An 18,078-nucleotide genomic window follows, 5' to 3' on the forward strand; every position below is an offset into this window, starting at 1 on the left:
ATTATTATTAGCCAATTATAGCTAACTCCTAGAGGTGCAGGAATTCTGATCCAGTCCAAGTGTGGAGACCTGGAGTTCTAATCCTAGTTGAGGCATCTGTGTCCTCAACTGATCTGTCCAAGAAAGAATACAATGAGAAATGTCTAATGTCCTTTCCAGTTCCAAAATTCTATAACCCTAAGAGATTAACATATTGGTGTCACCATGCAGCATCAGAAAGAGCAATATGAGTGAATGCATACCCAGAGAACAAAGAAGTTTTTGTCCTATAATCATGGTTCACAAAGAAGACTATTCTGGAAAATCTTGTATCTGTCTGATAAAGACTGAAGTAATCATAGTTCACACTTAAGAGACTCATTAAGACTTAGAAGTCCAGTTTTGTGTTTTCATTCTTCATGAATTAGAGAATATGGAAACTGAATAGGATAGGATTGTAGAGAATTTAGAAATTAAAGGAGAACATGTGACACAGCCAATCTATTTGGGAAAGTTGGAATAAAATACAAAAGGTTTTAAAAGGTTTTAAAAGCTAAGGAAGTCTGACTTGTTTAAAGGAGTCAATTTAAAAGAATCAGTAAAGAAAAAATAAGTAATAGAACTAAAATAATATATAGACAGAAAAAGAGAACTGTCTTAAGTTTAGGATGAAAGTAGGAAAAAAAAATTGAAAAGTTAAAGTCCTCAAGAGTTCTCAGGGGCTCACTTGTCAGACATTTTTATCACAATCCACTGTTATTCATTTATATGATCAGATATGGTAAGGAATAGATAATTTTCAGTCTAGAAATAAAAGGAAACTATCCAAAGTAAAAAACTGATCTAACTAAAAATAGAGTGGCATGTGAAAAGTTGAAAGTGGAAGAAGAGGGCAAGTGATTTAGAAGGAAACTTTTTATAAAGGCTGATCCCAATTGGGCCTCCTTCTGATAGTGACCCCAAGACTCAAAAGATTTAGCTTAGATAATATGAAGAACTCCTATTGTACAAGCATAAAAAGGCAGCATCACCTGCCCCTCTAATCAAACAAGATGGACAGGAGTGGGAACTGAAGTATGAGAGACAAATTCTTAATTCTTACACTCACAATGTTTTAAAAATATGTAATTCCCAGACTTCTACGGATTATCAAAGTCTGCTTTAGAACATGGGTTGCATGACTTCCCCTGGAACTGTATTTTCCTTTTGCCTATCAAAACATTATTAAACAAAATAACTGTTTTTTGTTTTCAGCTACACAATTTTATTTCTAGATATAAAAGTGAGAAATGGGGCCTCCCCGGTGGCGCAGCGGTTGAGCGCTGGGTTGCGAAGCTGCCTGCAGCCTCTGCAGCGCCGGTTCAATCCCCGGCTGCTCCCCAGCCACCGGAGGAGGGTCCCACATGGCGCGCAGACCTCTCCTGCCGCCCGCTGCTCCCCTCAGCAGTGTACTTCGGTCCTTCTGCCTGCTCTGCTCCCCGCTCTGGCTCTGGTGAATTCTCTCACCCTCCTGCGCTTCTTTCTGTACCCAGTGCTTGTATAAATAAATAAAAATAAATCTTAAAAAAAAAAATGCTTCCACAGCTTCCTGAAGAATTTAAAAAAAAAAAAAAAGTGAGAAATGTAAGAAATCTGAGCACTCAGAGAAGTCTCAAATAATTCATATTAACCAGAATACAAGGAAAGTCTGTAGCATGTTGTCCTGAGTTTTCCTGCTTCTCTTGTGATAAACCAGGATAAAACAATTTAAAAAAAAAAAAAAAAACTATGGCAAAAGCCTTATCTTTTTTAGCTCTGATCATCTGAGTTTAACATTGTGGGAATTCACCGAGGTGTAGTGAAAGAATCCTGTGCTTTAGAAAATCTTTATCTGTAGTTGAAATCCTGAGCCGCTGCTAGACCAGCCACCTCTCTAAATGTGACCACACTGGTCAAGCAGGAAAAGTAACTCCTATCTCCCAGGGCTTTTATGTGATTAAGAAACATTTTATATAAAACGTTTAACACAGAGATGTTTTTAAAAATTATAAACTGCTGCTATTGGAACTTATTCAGACTTCCACATTCAAGGTCTAAACTCTACTCCCTAAAAATAACTTGCAGATTGAGACTTTTAGTGGTGAACCTAGTGTAGTGTATATACAGGTTGGTTTTTAATAATTTTAAACACCTGAAATTTAGATAATTTATAATGTAATGTTATCTTAATAAAAAAATAATTTTCCAGTTTTCCAACTATCCCTTCTTAACTATTTCTTTGGTAGCGACACTACCACACTAAGGTAATAAAATCAGCAGGTCCAAAACAAAATAAACATTTTTTTCAGAACAAAACTTTGGCATGTGAACATGATGAAAACATAGATGTATCTAGAATATTAACACTCACATTGGTTACTAAACTATTTTTTTCCTCTTGAATCAATTATTTTTTGAGTATCAAATTAGAAATTTTAAAATACCTGAAACAAATGAAAATGAGGACATAACCTTCCAAAACCTATAGGACAAAGCAAAAGCAGTAGTAAGAGGAAGTATATAGCAATATAGGCCCACATAGAGATAATAAAGACCTCAATTAATCTTATCTCTCATCTTAAGGAACTAGAAAAAGAATAACAAACAAAAACCAAAAGCCAGTAGAAAGAAGGAAATCATAAAAAATTAGAATAGAAATAAATGGTATAGAAATCAAAAAGACAGTCCAAAATATTGGTGAAACCAAAAGCTGATTCTTTGAAAAAATTAACAAAATAGGAAGACCTACAGCGAGGCTCAAAGAAAAGAAGAGAGAAAGCTCAAATAGTATCAGAAATAAAATAGGAGAAGTTACAAAAACAGATGTCTCAGAAATTCAGAGGATTTTGAAAGATTACTAAGAACATTTGTATTCCCAGTAAATTGAATAACATAGAAGGGATGACAAATTCTTGCAAATATACAAACATATGAGACTGAAATGAGTAAGAAATGGAAAACCATAGCAGCCCAATTTCAAGCAAGGAAATGTGAAACAGTAATAGTCTTAAAAAAAATAAAAATAAAAAAAAAGTCTGGGACCAGACAGTTTCACAAGTGAGTTCTATCAAACTTCAAAGAAAATATAATACCTGGGGCCTCCCTGGTGGTGCAGGGGTCTCAGTGCTGTCATAAGTTTGATCCCTAACCAGGGAGCTAACCCACATGGCACAGCAGATCTCTTCTGTCTCGCCTGCTTCTCCCTTCTCCCCACAGAACCCCTAGATGGCGCAACAGATCTCTTGAAGCTCCCCTCAGCAGTGTGTTTCAGTAGATCTGCCTCTTCTGCTCCCTACTCTGTCTCTGGTGAATCCTTTCACTCCCTGCACCTCTGGCCTATACCCCAGTTCTTGTATGCATAAATAAATAAAAATAAATATTTTTTAAAAAGATATAATACCTGTCCTGTTCAAACTCTTTCAAAAAAAAATGAGAAAGAGGGAATACTTCCAAACACATTTTATGAGACTAATATTTCCTAACACCAAAACTAGGCAAAGGCAAAACTAAAAAGACAACTACAGACCAGTTTCCCTATGTAGAAATAAAAATCCTCAACAAAATCTTTTTTGTTTCCTTTAGAGGAAAGAAAGTTTATTGAGGAGAAAAGGAACAGAAATAAAAGTCCTCAACAAAATCTTAACAAGCATAATTTAACAATGCATTAAAAGGACTATACAGCATGACCAAGTGAAATCTGCAGTAGAGACACAGGCATGGTTAACATACAAAAATCAATCAACACAATTAGCCACATCAATAAAAGGAAAGTTGAAAACAATAGGAAGATATCAACAGATGCTGAGAAAGCATTTGATAAGATTCAACATTCATTTATGTAAAAAAATAAAGGGGGAATAAATGGAACATACCTCAACATAACAAAGGCCATATATGACAAATTCACAGCTAACATCTTTGTCAGTGTTGAAAAACTGAAAGCTTTTTCACTAAAATATGATATAAGACAAGAATGTCCATTTTCATCATTACTATTCACATAGCATTGGAAGTCTGACCTAGAAAAATTAGGCAAGAGAAGAATATAAAATAAATCCACATTGGAAAAATAAAAAAGTAAAGCTATTTTCAGATAGAATGATAATAAGCACACATAACCCTAAAGACTCCATTAAAATACTAATTGAAGCAATAAATCAGTTCAGCAAAGTGGCAGGATACAAAGTCAATTCACAAAAATCTGCTGTCTTTCTATATGAAAAGAATGAGCTATAAGAGGAAGAAATTAAGAAAACTATACCATTTACAACTGTATAAAGTAGAAAATACCTAGAAGTAAACTTAACAAAGTGTGTGTGTGTGGGGGGGGTGTTGTGAAGAATCTATTTAAAAAAAAACTATACGACATTGTCACAAGAAATAGAAGTCACAGAGAAATAGAAAGATATTTCTTGTTCTTGGAATTTCTTGTTAACATTGTCAAAATTGCTATACTATACAAAGCAATATACAGATTCAGTGCAATCTGTAAGTTTCAATGGCATTCTTCAAAGAAACAATATTATTGAAATTCATATGTAAACACACAAGATCCCAAGTAGCCAAAACACTCCAAACACAAAAGAGGAAGAATGGTAGTACCACACTCCCAGACTTCAAACTATACTACAAAGCTATAATAATCAAAACAGCATGGTACTGGAACAAAAACAGGCACATGGAGCAATGGAACAGAATTAAGAGCCCAGGAATAAACCCGCCCCTATATGGACAGTTAATATACAACAAAGGAGCCAAGAATATACACTGGAGCATGTAAAACCTCTTCAACAGATGTTGCTGGGAAACTAGACCACATCATGCAAAAGGATGACATTAGACCATTTTCTCACAGCATACACAAAAATCACCTGAAAACAGATGGAAAAAAAATCCTGGATATAAGATATGAAATCATAAAATATATAGAATAAAATAGACAAACACTCCATGACATGGGCCTCAGAGATGTCTTTGTGGGTTCATCTCCAGCAGCCAGAAAAACAAAAGAATGCAAAAATCATCCAACCAAATGGAAGAAAATATTTACATCATTCATACAAACATCATTCATCCAACAAGGGGCTAATATGCAAGCTCTACAAAGAACGCTTACAATTCAACAAAAAGAAAACAGAACACAATTCAAAAATAGGCAGAAGACCTCAACAGGCACTTCTAGAAAGAAGACATACATATGACCAAAAGGCACATGAAAAAATACTCATCAATTATTGGAAATGTATCAATAAATCAAAACCACAGTAAGATTCCATCTCACCTATGAGACTGGCCCATATCAAAAAAAGCAGAAACAACAAGTGTTAGTGAGGAAGTGGTAAAAGGAACCCTTACGCTTTTGATGGGAATGTGAACTGGTCAAACACCTATGGAAAACAAGGGGCTTTCTCAAAAAAATAATAATGGATCTATCATAAGACACAACATTTCTTCTCCTAGGTCTCTACCCAAAGAATACAAAATCACTAATTTGAAGGAAAACATGTACTCTCATGTTCATTGCCAAGCTATGGAAACAACCTAAGTGCACCAAAAAATATGAGTATATCAAAAAGATGTGGTATATATTTATATACAACTCTATACCAAAAAAGATAAACTCTTTCCATTTGTGATAACATGGATGGAATTGAAGGGAATTTCTGCTAAATGAAATAAGTCAAAAGGAAAAAGACAAATACTAGATGGTGTCACTAATATGTGGAATATAGATAAACCAAACAAAGTGTCAGATAAAGCCAACCTAAGAAAACCCCCAGAAATCTGACTATAGAGGCAAATAGAGGGAGAAGGGAAGAAGGAAGGGTGAGCACATTGTGGGGAGAGAACAGAATGAAATATAGGGATATGGTAACAACACATTAAGGGGGAATCCTATACCTCTAAATCACAAGCAAGGATGTAAAGCAATATTATCTGAATTAACAAAAATAGATGATTTTCATATTTTTCTATACTTTTTCCTAATTTCCTGTATGAACACAAATTAATGCTATAATTAGAAACTAACAGTTATTTTGTTAAAGTCATTTCTTGTTTCAAATTGTTCAGTTCACAAGAAGTCAATGAGGATATCACAGGGGTAACTGTAGTCAACTCTTCTGCATAGGCCTTTAAAATAACACTGATGGTGGAGTCTGGTGATACCACATGTCCATAACCATGTTACTCCATAGATTACAGCAACTCTGTTTTCAAGAGCAACAGTTGGAATTCATGGACTGAAAATAGGCTAGCATTTTTCAAAGTGAGGCTGTCGAAAATTCAGATAGATGAGTATCAAACAATAACTTTCAGTTTAATCTGGGAACTTACCCGATCTCTAGGACATAAACCAACAGACTAAACTAGCATGATAATGTTTCATGAATTTTCCATTTCATATTTTAATTTGTCTTGGAAGAGGGTAAAAACAGACATAGTGACTTTCCCTGTATGTGTAGAAGGCAATCAAGAAAATGCTGACTGCCCACTGTGTGCACTACCCTAGACCAACAAGGGGTATCTTTAATCTGATTCAGCAAAATGAAGTTTGTTAATGCATTAATGAATCTGTGTATAGACTGTAGATGCAAGCAAAATTCTCCATAAGCGAGCTTAATGCTATAGTTAACCAGCAAAAAGAGACCAAGCAGCCCATAAGTGCTCCCTTATAGGTGATAAATGACCTTTCAAGTTGAAGCAAATGCTTTCACCTAAACGAGCAAGTGAGAAATGCTACATTTACAGTGGGCTTTATCTATGTATAGATAATGTCCCTCAATTGCAATTTCCTTTGCTAAGAGAAGAAACCACTACTCCATGCTAATGAATGGAAACTATGCTAGTTTATCCTAATTTGATTTAATTTCTATCTACCATATGCCACTATATAGACTAAAGATGATACATACAAAACACTTTCAATATGATAGAAATCTCTTACATAGAAATTATATCAAAAAGTATATCAATTATTTATAATTTATAAATATTTTTGTTTGTAAATGTTATAAGTGCACATGACAAAATAAAATAGTACAGGAAGAATTAAAATGAACAGCATCTGTCTAGTGACTCACATATCCTCAGTCTGACTTCCCAGGTCTACCTACTTGTAACTACTTTTGTTGCTGTTCTTTAGGACATTTTCTTAGGGAATTAACTCCAAAAATGTTCTGTTGTTTTTGATAAACCAATTTGAAACATTATCTGCTGACTTCCTAATTAATATAATATAGGGCTTAATAGTTCAGATATCCTCCGATTTGGGGAGGAAGGTCAGGTTTATTAGGTTGTAATTTACATATAGTAATATCCATCCTGTTTAATGTGCAATTTTGTGAATTTTGACAACTGCAGTTCAATCACCCCATACTCTTTCGTAGAAAACTACTCCCACCGGGCCTCCCCGGTGGCGCAGTGGTTGAGCGTTGGATTGCGAAGCTGCCCGCGGCCTCTGCGCCGCCGGTTCGATCCCCGGCTGCTCCCCGGCCACCGGAGGAGGGTCCCACATGGTGCGCAGACCTCTCCTGCCGCCCGCTGCTCCCCTCAGCAGTGTACTTCGGTCCTTCTGCCTGTTCTGCTCCCTGCTCTGGCTCTGGTGAATTCTCTCACCCTCCCGCGCTTCTGACTGTACCCAGTGCATGTATAAAACAAACAAACAAACTAAATAAATAAAGCATGCCTCTATAAAAAAAAAAAAAAAGTATAAAAAAAAAAAAAAAAAGAAAACTACTCCCACCACCTAGGCACTGGCAAGCAAAGATGTTGTCTCTTCCTATGTTTACCTTCTCCATAATGTCAAATGATTGTAGCCTCTACATTCTGGCTTCTGTTATTTGCCTTAAATTATCTGACATTCATTTTCATGTTATAATAAACATCGTTGAATGAATGTACAAGTTTGCTTATCCATTCACCATTTAAATGACATTTGGCTTCCCCCTTCCTAGTTTTTGCTGGTTGGGAATAAACCTGTAATGAACATTAGTATCAGATTTTTATATGAAATAATTTTTACTTCTCTTCAGTAAATATCTAGAGTGGGAGGACTACATTTTATAAGTGTATGTTTAATTTTATAAAAAATTATTATTTTTTTTTCCAAAGTGGCCAAAACCATTTTATATTTCTACCAGTAAGTATGAGAATTACTTAGCATTCATGCTAACACTCTGTATTATCATCTTTGGTTTTTGTGTGTTTGGCCTAACCAAATATATATCTTGTGAGTATTGTCTTCCAACTTGCTTATTTTTTCACTCTCTTAATAGCATCCTTCATAGAACAAAAATTTTTAATTTTGATGGATCCAACTTATCAATTGTTTCTTTTATGGATCATGCTTTTGTGCTCTCATTGGTGAAATGTTGCCTAACTTTAAGATCAAAAATTTTTCTTCAGTGTTTTCCTTTGGAAGTTTTTATAGTTTATATTTTATTTTTAGGCCTATTGTACATTCTGAGTTAACAATTATTAACATACAAGGCAGGTTTTGGGGTTCTTTCTTTTCCCTTTGGTCTATGGATGGCTAATTATTCCAGCATCATTTCTTTAAAAAAAAAATCCTTCCTCTAATTATCTCTATCGTTTTTAAAAAATCATTGATAATATATTTATGGATAACATATTATGGAGTTTTTATCATAGATGTTGAGTGTTATCTTCTGGCTTTTATGCATCAGTTGATATTGTCATATGGTTTTTCTTATTTAATCCCTGAAATGGTAAATTGAGTGGTATTGTTTGACTTTTATGTGCCTATTGACATTGTCATTTTTGATCTTGTTTAATCTACTGCAATGGTAAATATTATAATTTTAAATATTGAACCAGCCTTGCATTCCCAGGATAAATGTCACTTGATCATAATGTATTTTTTGTTATTGTTGGATTAAATTTGATAATATTTTTCTAGTTTTGGTTTCATTGTGATATGTCTTACAAAATGAGCTGAAAAGGGTTCTTTCAATTTCCATATTCTGAAACAGTTAGTATAGAATAGACATTTTCCTCCCTAAGATTTTTGACAGAATTCAGTGAAGCTATCTGAGACTGGAGTCTTCTCTGATAGAAGTTTCCAACTTTTAAACTATAAGTAGTCTTTGAATCATTAGGTATATATATTTCTTCGTGTTTAGTCCTTGGTAGTTTGACTTTTCAAGCAAATTGTTTCTTTATCTAAATTTTCTAATTGGGACCATGAAAGTATTTAAAATATCCCTTTACTTTTATGTATGTAGGGTGAGTGGTGATGTTCACTCTTTCCCTTTAAACTGATAATTTGTGTATTTCCATTTTTTCCTGCTAAATCTAGCTAAAGAGGAATCAATTTTATGATCTTAAAAAATGTTTTTGTTTGCATTTTCCTTAATGTTTTTCTATTTTTAAGATTATTTCTTACCTTTATTATTTCCTTACTTGTTTTGCTTTAACTTTCTTCTTTTTCTCCTATAAATTTCATTCTAATCACTGCTTTATGTATATGCCACAATTTTTTTTTCATTGTATCTTCATTTTAATTCAGTTAAAAATACCTGATTTTTCTTTTGAATTTTACTTTGATTCATGGGCATTTCAAATTGTGTTGCTTAATTTCCAAATATTTGAGTGTTTTTCAGATAATCTGCTATGGTTGATTTCTAGTTTATATTCAGAAAAAATACTCTGATAAATTTACTAGGTTTGTTCTATGATCCATCTATGATCCATCATATGATATATCTCAATTGGAGATAATATTATACACTATTAAATAATGTATATTCTGTCGTTCATTGGTTGGTTGGAATGTTTCATAAATACTAATTCAGTCAAGTTGGTTAACAATATTTTCCAGGTCTTATATAAGCTTGCAAATTTTTGGTTTCCTTATCCCGCCAATTATGAGAGAGGAGTATTGAAAATCCAAAATATAGTTTTGTCTGTTTCTCCTTTCAGTTCTAATTATTGTTGTTTAATGTTTTGAAACTCTATGGTTAGGTGCAAATACATTTAAGATATTATATCTTCTTGGTGAAGTGATTCTTTTATCATTATTCCTTGCAACATTCCATTTTCTGAAATATATTTTGTCTGTTAAGATAGCCACTGTAGTTTTCTTATGATTAGTGTTGGCATGATATAACTTTAATCACATTTTTACTTCTATTCTATTTGTGTCTTTATAAAGTACACGTTTTTAAAGATTGATTTATTTATGCATACAAGAACTGGGGTATAGGACAGAGCTGTGGGGGGGGGGTGCGGTGAGAGGATTCACCAGAGACAGAGTGGGGAACAGAACAGACAGATTGACTGAAATACACTGCTGAGGGGAGCAGTGGGCAAGTCAGGAGAGGTCTGCTGTGTCATGTGGGTAGCTCCCTGGCTGGGTATCGAACTTGTGCCGCAGTGGCTGCGGATAGCTTCATAGGTTGTTTCTTAACCCCTTGCACCACCAGGGAGGCCCCCATAAGGTACATTTTGAATGCACTTTATAATGAAGTGAATTTCTTATAGCCGTCTTTGTTCTGTCTTTTTTTCAAACCCAGTTTGACACTATCAGCTTTATAATCGCTGTATTTAAGTTACTTACATAGTTGGATTCCCTACAAGTGATTGTTATGTGAGCACTATTGATGATAAATTACTAAATATCCAATTAGACTGATCAAATGGAAAGACAGAAAATTCAACTTCCCATTGGCAGGAATATAAGAAGGGAGCACTACAAATCCTATAGATATTAAGAAATTAATCAGGAAGTGTTATGTTAAAGACTTTATGACAATGTCAGTATCCAAAGCAGAGTTCAGTAAAAACAAATCTAAAAGAGTATCTTCATCTTGATTTGTCACAATTACTATCAATTCTTTTAAATTGGTCCGGTTATTTTAATGAAGTCCACTTCTCTAGGCAAACAAACAAAAGGCAATGTCTTTGTAACTAATATAGCTAGAGAACAGCTGAAGGAAATATAAAGAGAGAGAGGGGTTCAATTATGCATTTATTTTCCTGTAATGAATCTTCTGCTAATCATAATTATTTAGAGTTTCCAATTTACAGTGTATTGTCTATAAAGTGTCTACTTCCTAGAAATAAACATTTCAGATTATAAGTGGAATTGGGGTAAGAAAGCAGTCTTACTATGGTTATCAGAGCAGCCAGATATTCACAGAGGAGATCTTTCCTCTTGAAGAGCAATAATGGGGATGGTGGGGAAGGAAAAAAATAACACATTTCTAGGAGAACAGGCCAGGAAAATGTCATCAGATAAAATTGTAAGATGTGATGACTTAATACTCTTTAATGTATTTGGCTCTGTTTTAAAACAATCTGGTTCCTTAAAGCTGCGCTAATCTGGATTACCACCCTCTGCGTTAACATCTCTTGGAAAAGCATACATTTATGAAACTAAACATTTTGCATTAAAATGATCATCGTCCAAATTCTGATTAATTTTTTCTAATTATGCTTTTATCCACAGAGTATTCATTTCAGTCAATAATGGTAGTTAATGAAAAACTTAATTTAGGCAACTTAATCCACCATACAGATATGGCGTCTATCTGTGTCATTTTACCTCCTCATGAGATAAGGATGACAAAATAGATTAGAAGAAAACCTGTGCATTTCATTTCCAAAATTACAGCATCGTAATCATTTTCCCGAAGTGAAAAGTTTAATGATAAAGTAGATTGATCTAATTTGGGATGCTTAAGTCACAGGCAAATTTAAATTATTTTAAAAAATAATAATAAGCCAAGCTCTTGAGTCATACTGAATGATTCACCCTTGAATTCTTGAGGGGTTTAATTTAAAACAGTTCCAAAGAAACAGTATCTTCACATACCTACTCTAAAAAACAGAAGAGAGTAGAAGAAAAGGTTGTTTTAGAGGAGAAAAAAGTGAAGAATTGGAACAGAACAGAAACTTGTTCATCTGGTTGATTAATCAGAGAGAATGAATTTAAGAGGCACTTGATAAAGCAAAGGAATATCCCCTCACAAATAGAGGAATGCTGGCTTCTATGAAAATAAAGTCTTCCTTATCTATTTCACACTCCTACTCCTCCTCCCTCCTTTTTCCTTTTTACTGGATCTCTAAGTCAGAGGAGCAGTGATTTGTATTCAGCTTCCAGGGAACCAAGAGGCCCACGTGCTTTAATGATCCAGCTCTCAAAGAATGCTAAAGGCACAGGGTGCATGGTCACAGCTCTGTCTTCTATCTCTTCTTTATGCCAAGTATGGGAAGGGTAGCACCAGCTACCATGTAGAAAAGAACCAGTCACCTGCCTTTATAGACTCTACACCTTTACCCTACTTAGCAGTAGCTCCTAAAACTACCACCTGGAGAATTGCCAAGAGGACAGGACTAGCATGAGGTATTTGACACAGTCGGGCCTTGCTTCCATTGCTTTGGCTTCATTTCCCCTGATATTGCACAGCCTTTCAATTATGCTATCAGAAATCAGGATTCTGGTTCATCATAGCACTGCCCTTTATCTTTAAGCTATTTATTTGTTAAAAGTTTAGAATACATGCAAGTTGTGGGAAGCACCAGGCAACAAGAAAAAGGTACTTTGTTTTATTTCACCTCCCCTTTTTAGATATTCCTATTAATGTCCCCTCTTAAACTAGAGGAAAGGCACAGCTGAGCCAAGACAGTATTTAGGTATTTCTATCTCCCTCAGCAAAAGTGGCCTTTCAGTATCACTTAATGAACACAACCAATATTATTGCTATTTCTTTTTATTTTAACTATCTTTTTAATTGAGGGTAACATTGGGTTTACAACCCTGTATGATTTAGGGGTACACCTAAACCTCTTAAGATCTGTTAATATAACACAACCATCACCAAAGCACCCATTAACCCTCCACCACAGTTTATTAGGTAAAAATAAACCTTGTGATTTTGACTATCACTTGCAAAAAATTTAAAACATAGGAGACCAAAACAATGGAAAATCCAAAGGAAAATTTGCAGATATAAATAAGGAATGATGCATAATACATGTTTTGTCCTTAGAATTTTTCCTCTTTTTCTGTATACTTCTTCTTTTTGTTTATATTAAAAAGTTAACCTCATTTTATTTAATACTGAAATAAACTATATACATGTGAACATATCTGTTTGAGCTTTTTAAATTTTTTTTAAATTTTTTTTTTTTAGAGGCATGTTTTATTTATTTATTTAGTTGTTTGTTTGTTTGCTTGTTTTGTTTATACACGCACTGGGTACAGTCAGAAGCGCAGGAGGGTGAGAGAATTCACCAGAGCCAGAGCGGGGAGCAGAACAGGCAGAAGGACCGAAGTACACTGCTGAGGGGAGCAGCGGGCGGCAGGAGAGGTCTGCCCGCCATGTGGGACCCTCCTCCGGTGGCCGGGGAGCAGCCGGGGATCGAACCGGCGCCGCAGAGGCCGCGGGCAGCATCGCAACCCAGCGCTCAACCGCTGCGCCACCGGGGAGGCCCTGTTTGAGCTTTTTAATGATCCATGTCTGCAGTTGTTCATTTATAGTAGATTTTCCCTATAAATCTCAAAATGATGCCAATATTAATCATTTAGCCACAACTGCAGTCCAAGATTTTGCCATAGCAGTAACTAAACAACCTTTGCTTCATACTCCTGTATTCCTGCCTGTTTTCCAAAGGACTTGTGATCACTGTATTCAGAACATTACTCTTAAACCTCAAACTGTGATTGATTAACAGTTCCTGTAGGTTCTTGGCCTTCCTAACCCTAACATTACCCTTCCTCCAATATTATAACTTTCACTTATTTACAATAAGAGATGTGATGTGAGAAGTCCTGCCAGAAAAATACAACAAGCTGGAATTTGGCTGTTGCCTGGGAGCATTTCTCTAAAAGAACATATGAATGTTTATTTAAAAGGAATACTCTAAAAATATATTCAAAAATAAGAAAATAGTAGTTACATTAAAATACTGTATATTTGGGCAAAACCAATTGCATCCACAGAAGAATCCTTTGCAGAGAATCTAGAGAGTTATTCTTATCTTTTTCACACATGTTTTCAAGATACTCGTGTATGACTGGGAAAACCTATACATCTTTCTGTTCACTCAGAAGCAGTGGAGACATTCAGTGCAAAGAGTTGGGAGTGACCCATTCAGAAATGCCTTTAGAGACTACAGCAAAGCTGGAACAAGAGAAGGTTTAAGAGATAAGAACCAGAAAACAGGTCTACTTCTCTTTCTGGTGTAAGAATACAAACATCAGAAGCAATTCATCACACTACAATATTCCCTTAATGTTGAATGCATAGAATCCCCAGTTAAGTTGAAATTAAGTAGCAATGAATTTTTAATATATGTATGCCCTAATTCATATTTATAACATATTTATACTCAAAAATTATTTGTTTACCTGAAATTCAGTCTAACTGGGTGTCTGCGATTTGCTAAAGTTGAGATCCTATTTAATGTGTCTGTTAAAATTATCTGTAAATGACCACGGATCTTTAATTTTTTTATGTTTAGTCCCAATTTATCTCCTGAACTCCGGACCCATAAAATCAATTGCTCTCTTGACACCTCCACTTAAGTGTCTAAAGGGCATTTTAAACCCAACATATCCCTAACTGAGCTCCAGCCATCTGCCACCATCCCCCGCCTCCTCAGAAGTCTCCCCCTACAGTGGATCACCTCGCTAAGGGTCTGCTCAGCCACTGCTTGGGTCAAAAACTTGGAGTGATTCTTTGCTCCTTTTTTTCTCTCGTACCTCAAATTCTTTATTTTTATCTGACTGTAGTAAATCAGAGAAACTCTATTTTGTGCTTCTGTAAGTTTCAGTCTAGATAACCAGTTGAGGCAGTATAAGCAATGAAGAAATAAGCTCCCAAGGTCTTCTACATGAAGTTTCTCCTGAGCCAGAAAAGTTTCTTCCCTGGAACCAGGGAGCCTCTTACCACATTTTTGTAAATCAACCAATAAATGAATGTGCTAAAGAAGGGCAAAGGTGGCAAACGCTCCTGCATTTATAAACTTAGTCAGCCCAAGCCTTTCGCTTTCACTTCCAGCCAGCTTAAAATTAACAGTGGGAACTGCTAATTGTTGTTAAGGGAAGAAAATCTTACTACCTAACCTCTACACCCTGGAAAGAGTTATCCTTTCATTTTTAGAATAACAGCATCTAGCTTTCTAGACTCTTACTATTCTCTCCCAACCAGAAAACAAAGGAATTTCATGAAAAGTTAGTGGAGAATGCAGTGTGTGTAAATCTATATAATACCCAAATCACAGCCTCAAATTTAAGAGCACTAGGACATTTTCTGCCAATTCTTTGTTTAGTACACATGATATATGCTATGAGATCATGTCAGGTATTTCTTGACAAACCTCAAAGAACCCAGGAATTATCAATAGATAATTAGAGCAACTCTTAGAGCAGCTTAAATTTTGAGCCAAGTTAGATCAATAAATACTTTTTTTGTTTCCACCACCAGTTACTCCTGAGATTCTCATCAAGGAGCAGGGTTTGTAGCCTGCTGTTAATTCATGACACAAAAGGTGACAGATGCTAGGGAAGAACAACTAAAGCAGAAAGGGTTTGTTTTATCTATGTCTTCAGATATTTAAGGTACCAGGCCTGCAGCTCCACAGAGCCAAATTGGAAGGTGGTTTTCTGTCATGTGGTTTCACCATGTCACTGTATCAATAGCAACTTATAGAACATGTCAACAATGGGATGTACATTATCAAAAGTTGACATCATTAAAATGTAATTTGTAAAAGTGATCAGATCAAAAATAGTGTAGGTAACTGCATGAGGAAAACAATTTAAAAGACGAAATACAACTACTTTTATCCCTCTACCAAATAATCAATGATTTGTATAAAAATTAAGAATCAATAATCTAGAGAACAACACCTGTTGGTTCTATGAGACACAAAGAGAAGTAAAGTTTCTTAGTGATACTTGAAATATTGCATTTAACATAGAAAAATTCATTGTTCGATTTTAATTTTTGTAGGTAAATGTGTAGATATTGACATATTTATCTCCATAAAAGGCTTTTTTTAGCCTTCAAATTTTAAGAAAGCAAATTTAATTTAATGATCCATTTTCTCTTCTTTGCACATTTCAATGTCAAAAATTTCCTTGTCTCTTCAGAAATACAGGGGCATGTTTTCATGTTATTATGCCTGGGGTTTCTGAAATTTTCTTAAGATTCTGCTGTGTAACAAAATATATCTTTCAAACAAGATAAAAGATAATTGAGTCTATTTCTCACACACACACATTTTTATTCTGTTAAATTGCTAAGTGCACTTTGAGTATTTTAAGTTAGTGTTACTTCTGCCCATTTCTCAAAGACTTTTCCAAAATTTTCCTCCCATTGATGAATTCACAAACTCTGAATGCAAATATTTCACTCTATCACCTTGCTGACAATTTCTGGGTAACTACTTTCCTAATAGGGTGTGCCTTTTCAAAGATAACTGATCCTCATATTGTGTCAATTATTTCCTTCCAGTTGTCACTTGAATATTGTATTTAGTAATTCTCTCAGGCTATCTGGAACATTGAAGTCTGTACACAACAGGAATCTTACTATTCAAAACATTCTTCTGCACATGTCACTAAGAGGAAAAACACCCCCCGCAGATTATAGCCATTAGTGTAAATAGATTGTCATCTAGGAAAACAAAATGCATGAAAAGCAACTTCGGACAAAGTACAGCTCCATGGAAAAACACCAGGTTTTTATATGTAAATAAATGCCTTAACTATTTGATTGAAATATTTAAAGAATGAATTAGTAAGAAAACTGGTCTGGGCTCCATAACCCAGAATATTATTATTATGAAAACAGTTTCAGAGTTAAAAGGGTTTTTCCTAATAGCACAGTATAATTTCACCAAAGATGCGTTGCTCCCCTGCAACGCGTTTGGTGTCTAGATTGGGCCCCGGACTCTATTTAGCCTATCAAGGCACAGACCTGTTATAAACTCTGGGGCGCTTGCCAGATTTTTTTTCCCCCTGCGACTCTTAGTAAAGATAGTACCTCGAAAGCACTATGCATTGCAAACCACGCAGATTCAAGCTCCTGCTCCTGCCTACATAGCTTGGCACCAGCGGCTTTGAGGTATCCCTCGCATCCTAAAACACTGAATCGCCACCACCACTGCCCGTCCTCTCACCACCACGCCATCCAAACTCAGCTCTCTGGAGCTCTCTGGAGCTCAGCACAGGGCGTCCCAAAGCCCTGGGGACTGAATTTATGGTGCCATCCAACCCCCAGTCTTGCGCACACCAACAAACACAGTCTCCTACACCCTCGGTTGCAGACTTCCCCCAAATTTGTCACCCATTCCACCACGTCCCTGCTGCTTTTTTCACTCCTGGCGGCTTCCTTCCCAATACACCTGTCTACCCCTATGGCTGCCAGACGTCAGGTGCCCACGCTGCACACTATCCTGCGCCCCCTCAATCCAACAGGCGCTCCCTACTCCGCCCGGTGGAAGGTCAGTTTGATACGTGTATCTGCTTCCCCCACCGCCATGCCCACTCGCAGCAGCCCCCGACTCCCACCCCTGCGGGAGCGAGGGAAGAAGCGCCCCCTCGTACCTGTGGAAAGCGCTGTGGCCGCGGCGAGCAGCAGGAGAGCCTGGCTGAGCGCATCTCGGAGCGCCCGGGTCATGGCCACCAGGCGGCCGCACCCCGGCTGCGAGGCCCCAGAGCGCAGCGGAGCGACCCGGGCAAAGCGGACTGCTTTGAAGTTCCCGGGGCGCGGGAGGGAGCGCAGTTCCCACACCTTTTTGAAATGTGCGGTTGACTCTAATCGGTGCAGACGTCCCCCTTCCCTGCCGCCCCCATCCCACGCCCCCCGCGGCTGGCTGTGCGCGTCACTCCTGCCACTGGCCCCAGCAGCCCCGGCTGGGAAGGGGCGGGGTGGGGGGACAGAGCCCGCCCCTGCCGCGCCTCCGCCCCCTGCGCCCTAGCGCAGCCGACCTACGGCCTGGTGCTTGGCAGGCAGGTGGCACGGGCGGTCGCATGGCTAGGCAGAGAGCCCGTCCAGCTTGGAAGGTGGGCAAGAGGAGGGCGGAGGGAAGGAAGAGGGGTAGTGCAGG

The 18,078-nt window shown here is 36.7% G+C and overlaps 1 protein-coding gene across 3 annotated transcripts in view; it reads right to left on the minus strand.

The window, feature by feature from the left end:
- The window catches only part of ACVR1C (activin A receptor type 1C), a gene marked incomplete at its 3' end in the record, with an annotated part of 66,433 nt that extends 48,662 nt beyond the window's left edge, over positions 1-17,771 (minus strand). For all 3 annotated transcript variants that reach the window (XM_084242028.1, XM_084242027.1, XM_084242026.1), the window contains exon 1: positions 17,576-17,771. In XM_084242028.1, the coding sequence (XP_084098154.1) occupies positions 17,576-17,648 (73 nt within the window). In that variant the 5' untranslated portion in view covers positions 17,649-17,771. The remainder of the gene's footprint in view (positions 1-17,575) is intronic.
- Positions 17,772-18,078: the final 307 nt, after the last annotated feature.

Source organism: Talpa europaea, assembly GCF_964194135.1.
Source record: "Talpa europaea genome assembly, chromosome: 1".
In the NCBI taxonomy this organism is placed as follows: Eukaryota; Metazoa; Chordata; class Mammalia; order Eulipotyphla; family Talpidae; genus Talpa; species Talpa europaea.